At 39.3% G+C, this 8470-nt stretch overlaps 1 protein-coding gene across 1 annotated transcript in view; it reads right to left on the bottom strand.

Moving 5' to 3' along the window:
- Nucleotides 1-7537, bottom strand: part of LOC104506577 (sodium/bile acid cotransporter 7-like) — a gene marked incomplete at both ends in the record, with an annotated part of 7989 nt that extends 452 nt beyond the window's left edge. Inside the window, 2 exons of the mRNA XM_010147567.1 lie at nucleotides 3016-3152; nucleotides 7455-7537. Of these exons, the coding sequence (XP_010145869.1) occupies nucleotides 3016-3152; nucleotides 7455-7537 (220 nt within the window). The remainder of the gene's footprint in view (nucleotides 1-3015; nucleotides 3153-7454) is intronic.
- Between the last annotated feature and the right edge of the window lie 933 nt (nucleotides 7538-8470).

Here is an 8470-nt window from a genome sequence, read left to right as displayed (position 1 = left end):
GGGGGGGCGTGTGGTGGTAGAAAATAAGAATGTAAACCCCTATCTTCTTGAAAAAGCTGTTCTGCAACAAATAACAATTACTGCTAAGTAGAAGACTAAGAATAACCATGTTCAAAATTTCAGCTTCCTGCTGTATTCTGTTTTTATCAACCCCTACTAAAAAAAAAAAAATTCACAATTAAGCTTTTTACTTCCTGAACACTAAAAGGCCATCAAATGTTTAATTTTTATGCATGTTTTCACCTCTTGGTAAAATCACCTGACTTCCATTAATCAACACATCAAAATCTCTGCCATTTTTTATGCAGCTAAATTATTGACATATATAGTAAACGCTTTTGCAAAGTGAGAAAAAAATGGTGAGCTTTCTTTTGTTTTCAAAGACAGTCCACAAAAAGTGTATCAAATACGTACGTAGAAACAGCAATAACATACCACAATAGATCACAATTAAATTTGGGACTAAGTAAAATAGGCCGTCGGAAGAAAAATTGTGTTGACTTAAAAGGACTTGTGTTGACTTAAGGCATGAAATAGCCTGCGAAACCCCCAAAAGCATGGAAAACACACATAATTTCAAGCACTGGAGAATGAGACAGTATTCTAGCTCAGATCAATTACTAGCAGTGAACCACTTTACACTGTGTTAGCCCATCCCCAAGAAAAAGCAGCGTCAAAAAGCTACAGGAAACAGAAGTACTAAATCCAAACAATAGGGAGCATACTGTAGTGCAATTGATATGCTGCAAAGAGACCAAAGGCTTAAATAGAAGAAGCAGGTAAATGACAGTGACAGTGTTCAGTTTGTCAGCTACAGACACTGTGGAAAAGGAAAGAAATAAACAGAGTAAGCATTACATACATCCAATCACAAGGTGCCAAGCACCACCTTGGAAGTACATTGTACCTTTAGCTTACAGTGAAGTAAGGTATGGAAGCAAGAGTTGTCAGCACTTAGTATAAGCTCATACTGAAAAGAAAAGAAATACTGAAGAAAGAAATGGTGTGGAAAGTTTGGAAATATTTATGAAAATACACAGTAGACAAACACGGTGACTCTGAAGTCCATCCCCTACATCAGCTGAGATACTGTCCTCTCTCTTCTATGTGGTCTCATGGCAGTCAGCTCCTTGAACTTCTCACCTGCACTATTAAGGGGTGGATTAAGTTGAAAGTTATCCAGAGCGGTATGAAATGTGAGCAAGGGCATTCATCTCAGCTGACAGGTGTTTGCCACATTATGAGAGAAAGGTTTAGTAACACAGTCTCTGGGAATCCTCTCAAATATAAAATAATACATTTGGAATTTAAAAAAAAAAAAATCACAATCAAGCTATGGTTTTAAATATTCTTCATATTAAAATATTAATCCACAAAAAAGCCTGGTACACAGTAAGTGGAAATACTTTCAATCAGGTGTATTGAAACATGCATTTGTTAACTTTTGTTTTCCTTGCTTTGTATCAACTATGTGTGTAACACTACCAACATACAAACAAATCCCTGTCATGGCCAACAGATTATTATAGAGAACAGCCCACTGAAACATTCCACTGGTTCAGGCCATGCTGTAAGCACTAACATCAGAGGTCCAAACACCTGCTGAAAAGCAATAAATAATACCTGCTCTGCTAATACACTACAGAAAGTAGGGTCCAAAGTCATGTATTTTAGATATGGAACTACCAAAGACATATCTTGTACGAGATCTTTCCATTTCGTGCCCTACCATCTGTGCTGTAAATGCTATATGCTGAGTGGCAGAAGAGGTTAATCTGTGCTAACAATAATAAGTTGCTTCACATGCCTTTTCAAAGAGATCTTGTCAATGCAAAACCTAGTCAGCTAACAAAAAATTAGCTTAAAATATGTTTGGGATTTTGAAGGTTTCTGCTCTATTTTATTTATTTCAAAACAACTGCAAAATAACAAGCCTCATAATATCATCCCAGAGAAAAACCTCGACCATAGAAACACAGATGAAAAGCTGGTACCAAAGAATCTGCCTCGCAAATAACAGTTACAGCAAAACAGACCATTCTAGAGGACGGCTGAATCTACCATTCATTCTGAAGCAAGGCTGGAAGTGAACTGTGGGCCTGACTGTGCTCTTTATGCAATAACCTTGTGTAGACAGTAGTGGAGAACTACATTCCCCAGGGGAGCCACCCTGGCAAAGGGTGCTGCATGCCCTTGGGAGCATATGCCAATTTTTCCAGGCCTTTGTGAGGACTATCAACTAGCTCCCACTACAAGCTGTGCTAAACATGCATGATGAGTAAGTAACTTCGCCAAAGCCAGTCTTGTTCCCCTCTGTTTTCACTAAAGCACTTCAGTGATTCAAGGGAGTAAAAACTACAGCTGTGGGGCATTAGGATGAACTTCTGTTTACACACAGCAGCCAGGGCACAGACAGTTCCTCACATTTGCTCCTCAGCCTCCTTTCACACACCCATACAGTAACATGAGCCCAGTATCTTCTGTGTCTGCACAGCACTGAAGGTACAGCTCCTGTCAGGCTAATCTGACCATTCTTTGAAGTCTCAATACAACAGTTACTGCACTAACAGATAAAACACCAGCAAAACAGAAACAGTACTCAAGGAATCCCCAGTCTGGATACATGCCAGAGATGCTCAATACAGACAGTTTCAAAACAGAATGGAACACCAGTACATGGCACACTTACAGTTTTCCTTCAGCATTCCTTTTCTTTCCTCCCCACCCTCCCCAAGAGCCAGCCCAGCACTTCAGCTGTGTTTTGTGAAAAAGAAAGCTTACATGTTGCAAGCTCCCTACAAATCAAACTAAATGACCAGACTTTCTAAAAACGAGACCAGGTTCCTGAAAGGATAACCTTGTGCATGTACTGTGTTTTTGACAGCAAAGTGCTGCAGCACAAAAAACCAGCCAGCAAAATCTGTTCACTATACAAGTCTTAAAACACACATTGCAGGATAAGCAGCCCTTTAAGACAGCTACAAATATATTTCACTCCATTATGCTTAAACATACCCTTTTAAAAGCCATTCATTTATAGGTGTGATTGATAATAGCTGAAGAAAGAGCCATATTGCTGTTGGGAAGAACACAAGTGTAAAAATCTGGACAAAAAGGTGTAGTTTCACATGCATCAAAGCACTTGTCAGCTCCTGCAAAAGAAAAAGAAGAGAGGGAGTTGCAGTCATAACAGCTGAAGCAAGATCACGTTTGTGCTTTTAAAACTAGGATCATCTTTTTAATACAAAGAGAGTGCATGTCAAAAAGGCACCTTTAGGGATCACCTGATCTCCTCTTTAATAATGAAGTACATCCAGACAACATAAAAGCTCTGCCTGCTCCTGGGCATTTTTCCAAAAGAATTGTCCACCACTTCAATAACAGTGTAGCTCTCACAACAGTAGCTTTTCAGCAGGCAGCCTTAGCACTTTGTAACTGCTTCAAAACCTGTGTTAACTATGCTGACGGTCTGTTTACTTTATTGACTGCTGGTATCAAGAGGAAAGGACACTTGTAGCGTCCACATGATTTCAGGTTTCTCTAGCCTTAAGAGAGCCACAAAATGTGATTCTCATTTATACTGTGAAAAAGGGATGTTTACATTACAAAGAGTCATCATTTGTGGCATGTTTTTTTAAGGAAACACTGAAAAACACAAAAAGCAAAATAAACCATAGCAGATTTTGTTTATTTATTGTATCAACAGATAGGAAATTTATAGAAAAAAAATTTAGGCTGGTGAAGAATAGCAAAGAAAGAGTCCCGAGAACATAACAAGCTAACAGCAGCTAAGCCATTAAATTCAGAGAAATAAAGTGCAAAACACCACTGGAGACTGAGAAAAACAAAAAAAATTGATTTTAAATAGTGTAACAGCACTCGAGAGAGGTGATCAGTATTGTTATGCAATCAACTCTTCTGTTAGCTCTGTGTCTCTGTTTCTGGCCTTTCAGGCACTGCAAGGATCTTCTACACAGTTTCTGAGTACAAGGAAAAAGCCTCGTACATTTCAGCTCATTTCAACTCTCATAGATTGAGAAGAAAAATCCCTTTTCCTCCCTCTCAAAATAAATTGTGATCTTTTCAAGTAAACAGTGGAGCAGGAAACAAACTGTTGGCACTTTTATTCAAAACCTAATTTGCTAGGATTCTCCAGCTATTCAACACTCCAGATGAATTAAAAATTAAGAATATAAAAAAAAGTATTTCCATGTACAGTAATGAAGCAGCTGATCTTCAAATGCCACTCTCAGCTTCAAAACAGTTGAACTTTTATGAAGCACAATTCAATATTGCATTTTCAATCATCCAGATGCACACTGATATAAGTATGCATCTAGAAATACTAGCAATTCAGCACCACGCCCTAGTTAATTTTGGTAAGAGAAATAAGGTATCTCCCAAATCTGAGTTATGGGGGGGCAGGGGGGGGAACCACTCCCACCAAAAAAAAAAACCAACCACCACCCATCCTTTCATACTCTAAAGCTATACAAAACATGGACTTGAAACTTGCATCTTGATCCAGTTTTATCAAGAAAGTGTCATTACATTCAGTGCTTGGTTAATTGAATGAAACAGCATTTTTTAAAATAAAGGAGATCCCTAAGCAGGCTAGTATGAAAACACAGGTCTTCTTCATACATAACCTGTCACAGTACCTACAGCATTATGAATGGTTTCACTGTAGTGCTATTTCATCTTAACTCAAAAAGAAAGCAAAACTAAAATGTCTAGCAGTAAAAACACATCCTGTGCAGGAAGAAAAGCTACCTGGAAATATCTGTATCAAAGCACATGCTTTCAAAGTAAGAAACACAAATGAGAAAAAAAACAGAGCAAGTGACTTCTTTCAGCAAAGCTGCTCATTCCTCCTCCTTTCCTGTGAAGTCACCTCCAGCTCAGATTTCCTAGGAGGCCAATGTATGAAGACACCCCCAAATGACGCACCGTCAGACATACAGAGGTGCTCTTTTAATTTCACAATTTTACAATTAGAAAATGCCTTAAAAACTGATGATTTGAGGCAATCAGTCAGTTTGGGTCCCTGTTGCCATCCAGCCATGATCACATGGTCATAGCTGGACTCCTCTGGGCAAATCCCACACAGAGCAAACAGTGTTTTCAGCAGCTTGCCAAATGCTTGTTGAAATGGATAACTCACGTACGTGATTTAATTTCTGGGGCCGTACGGGAGGTATTTGCTTTAAAAGAGCAAGCTATCCAGTCACTGAAAACTGAAAAAGCATTATATTAAGGGGAATCAAATGTTCTTGTCATTCCTGGGCATAAGCTCTTTCTACAGATGTGAGAGGACCTCAGTGACCTGTAGATCTGAACACCTAACAAGGCTGTGCACAGACAGGCTCTCTCTGAACACTGCCAATTATTTCATAAAATGCTTTCTGAATGCATGTTAGAAAATTTTGAGCATGAGCTTTAAGAGCAGATAAAACCAGAAATGTGACTTTAAAAGAGCATCAGCTATTTCTGATTTTATCAGAAGGCCTCTGTCAACGCACAACTTCATCATTTCATAAAGCACACCAAACACTACTTTTGATCCAACTAATACATTATCCAACGTAGAAGAGCTGACACACACACCAAGAACTAATAAAGACAAAAGCAGAAAACATGTACTTTGCAATCCAATAATAGGATATATTAACTGACTAATACCACCAAGTTTAGGTTGTGCCTTAAACAATTAAAACATGCCCTAGAATATTTTAATAAAAATCCCGATCTTGCTTCTTAGCACATTCAAGGATTGTTTTAACATACATTTTAGAAAGAAACAGCACAAGGTACAACGAGTGAAATGTTTTTTTTTTTATCTTCTATCCCTACGGCAGAAATTCAGAAAAGGCTTAGCTTCTTGACAGAACGTGAAGCTGGATGTACAGCAGCACAACTTCTAACTGATGCTTCCAAAACAATCTCAGGTACCTGGACACAAACATCAGCTCCTGTAAAAGCTTCATTTACACTAATATATTGCTTTTAGAACCACAGAAGAAAAATAGTTATGCCAGTTCAAAGCAGGACATGACATATTGCCCAGGAACCTGTCAGTCATGTCTCCTTACCTGGAATAAGTTAGATGTACATTAGTACTGTGAATCCTATCAAGACATTGATAATGCTACCGATTTCACTCCCACTCACTGATGCTTTACAAATATAAAGCTTCAAGGACAAACTAGTGAAAAATTTTATATTTCTTCTCTGCATGCGAAGATTCCTAACCCTGAAAGCAGAAAACTGCACTCCATTAGTACTACTCCAGCTTTGTGTTTTGGATCTGTGGAAGAAAGTGACTCTGCAGCCCATCTCCATTAAGATTAATTACTGTCCCAGGCAAACAGACAACATGGTTCTTCCTGCTTTCCCCTAAGACCACAAGGCTCTAAATAGCTGGTACAGAACTGACTGAAGTTATTCCCTTCACTAATACTGTGTCCTGGCAGAACTGGAGGCTGTAGTGCCAGAACTGCCAGCAGACACAGTGGAGAGGCTGCTAACAATTCACACACCACCCCCAGCTTGGAACTTTACAACTATAACCATGATACAGCTATAGAAACTTTTTCTTGTTGAATACATGCTGCTCATCCAAACCGCAGTTTGCCCACGAGGTAACTATACAATATCACGATGATTCTTTTAGGCGTTCGTATCACGCAAAGTGTGAATGACATCACCTGTTCGCACAGCCAAAAGTGTAAAAGGAATCAAGAAACTAGACTGCAGTGTTTCACTTCAACTCTGCCTGCTCCTTCCCTTCTTGGCACCCAGTCCCTTTCTCCATGCCTCCTTTACACATCACTAAGAGGTCCTCCCTTTACCTCTTAGAAGCCTGAACAGTTTTATTTAGAGAGCACACCAGCCAGTGAGATCTCACACCTTCCCTTCATGTCCTACAGAGCCATGGAGACTCCACATAGCCCCACTCTACCTAATTCTCTACAAAGAACTCTACAAAGCTCTACCCTAGGGTTTGCACCGTTTCCTGGCCTGTATCTCAGCTGGGCAGTGGGGAAGCCAAGGTGCAGAAGGGGTGGCAGAGGGCAGATGCTAGCATGCCCCTTGGCTCTCACCCTGACTTGGGTTTTGGATGCATCCAGGGTGTAGCTCCAGTCTCAAAATTGTGCTCAGCACTTCCATTTAGTCAAAGCCCTGCAAAGTCAACCAACCCACCCCCTCCCCTATGGATGGGTGAAATTCATTCATGGTCTCCTCACTACATTCACTACTTCGTGAAGAATTTTCTAGAAACAAGGAAGGGTTGTTCCATAAGTGTCTAATATTTACCTTCCTGTTAGCCATTCTCCCAGCATCAACAGCAACAACATAGTAATTAAATATTCCAGTTACATTCAAACCTGATCAAAAGCAACACAAAACTTCTTGAAGCAAAACAAGAATGAAGCAATGAGAAGTTACAGTACCTCAGTTTTTAAGGAGAGTCCACTGTTAAAGAATATAGCTGAAACAGCAATATAAGTTATGGTAATTTCTGGTTTCAAAGGTCCTAAAAAATACAGACATAGAGAACAAAGTGAATTACAGGCAAAGAGATAATCATATGCATATATTACATGGTAGTAAATGAGAACATGTAGAAAAACACCAGGAGAAAATCTAATCATTAAAATCTCTAATAAAAATAATAGGGTTTCTATTAAGTTACAGAATGCATGTTATTCATTTTTAAACAAAAGCAAACCGGTGGGTCTCCACTCAACCCAGCTGTGACCCAGTCACAATGTCATACAAATTTGGCTTCTGTGATTACAGGCCACTGGAAACGGAAAGGTAAATTCTGGAAATGTGGAAATAAGGAATTTTTCAGAGCTTTCCTCTGTCATTAGAGTATCCCCATAGCATCAACAAATTTAAACCATACACTCAAATACAAGTACTGGGGACTCTCTCCACAGGGCCATCGATACCATTCACTTATCTACCTCTCACTTCTTCCCTCACACTACACACACACCTGTCTGGCTGCCTGCACCGAGGAAGCCGTATCATACGGTGTAATGATTTCCTTGGGGCAATACAATTCTGCATTATTCCCCCACAACAGGGCTGTGGCAAAATTGTTCATTCCAGCCCTACAACACCACATTTCAAACACACTGCTGCAGTGAGACCAGCAAGGTTAGATGCCTGTACCTCCAAGGGTACCACTACATTACAGGCTTACATTTGTATATATTTATATAGGGTTTTTTTCAGGGAGATTAAAATAAAATACTTTTTACACTCCTATAAAAATGATGAATTCTCTTAATACACTTTGCCTTTGGAGGCCACCAAGCGCAAAAATGTATATACTCATTTTTTCACAAGCACTCAACCAGCTATTATATTAGAAAGAAAATAATATTAGCAGTCTATTTAGGACCAAAGTAATATCCTAACTCTGCAAGTGACTAAGTCGTCATGAGCAACACTGCAA

The sequence above is a fragment of the Eurypyga helias genome, unplaced genomic scaffold, assembly GCF_000690775.1.
Source record: "Eurypyga helias isolate BGI_N326 unplaced genomic scaffold, ASM69077v1 scaffold6542, whole genome shotgun sequence".
Classification (NCBI taxonomy): domain Eukaryota; kingdom Metazoa; phylum Chordata; class Aves; order Eurypygiformes; family Eurypygidae; genus Eurypyga; species Eurypyga helias.
Note: the sequence above shows the minus strand (reverse complement) of the source record. Positions and strands in the feature narration are given on the sequence as shown.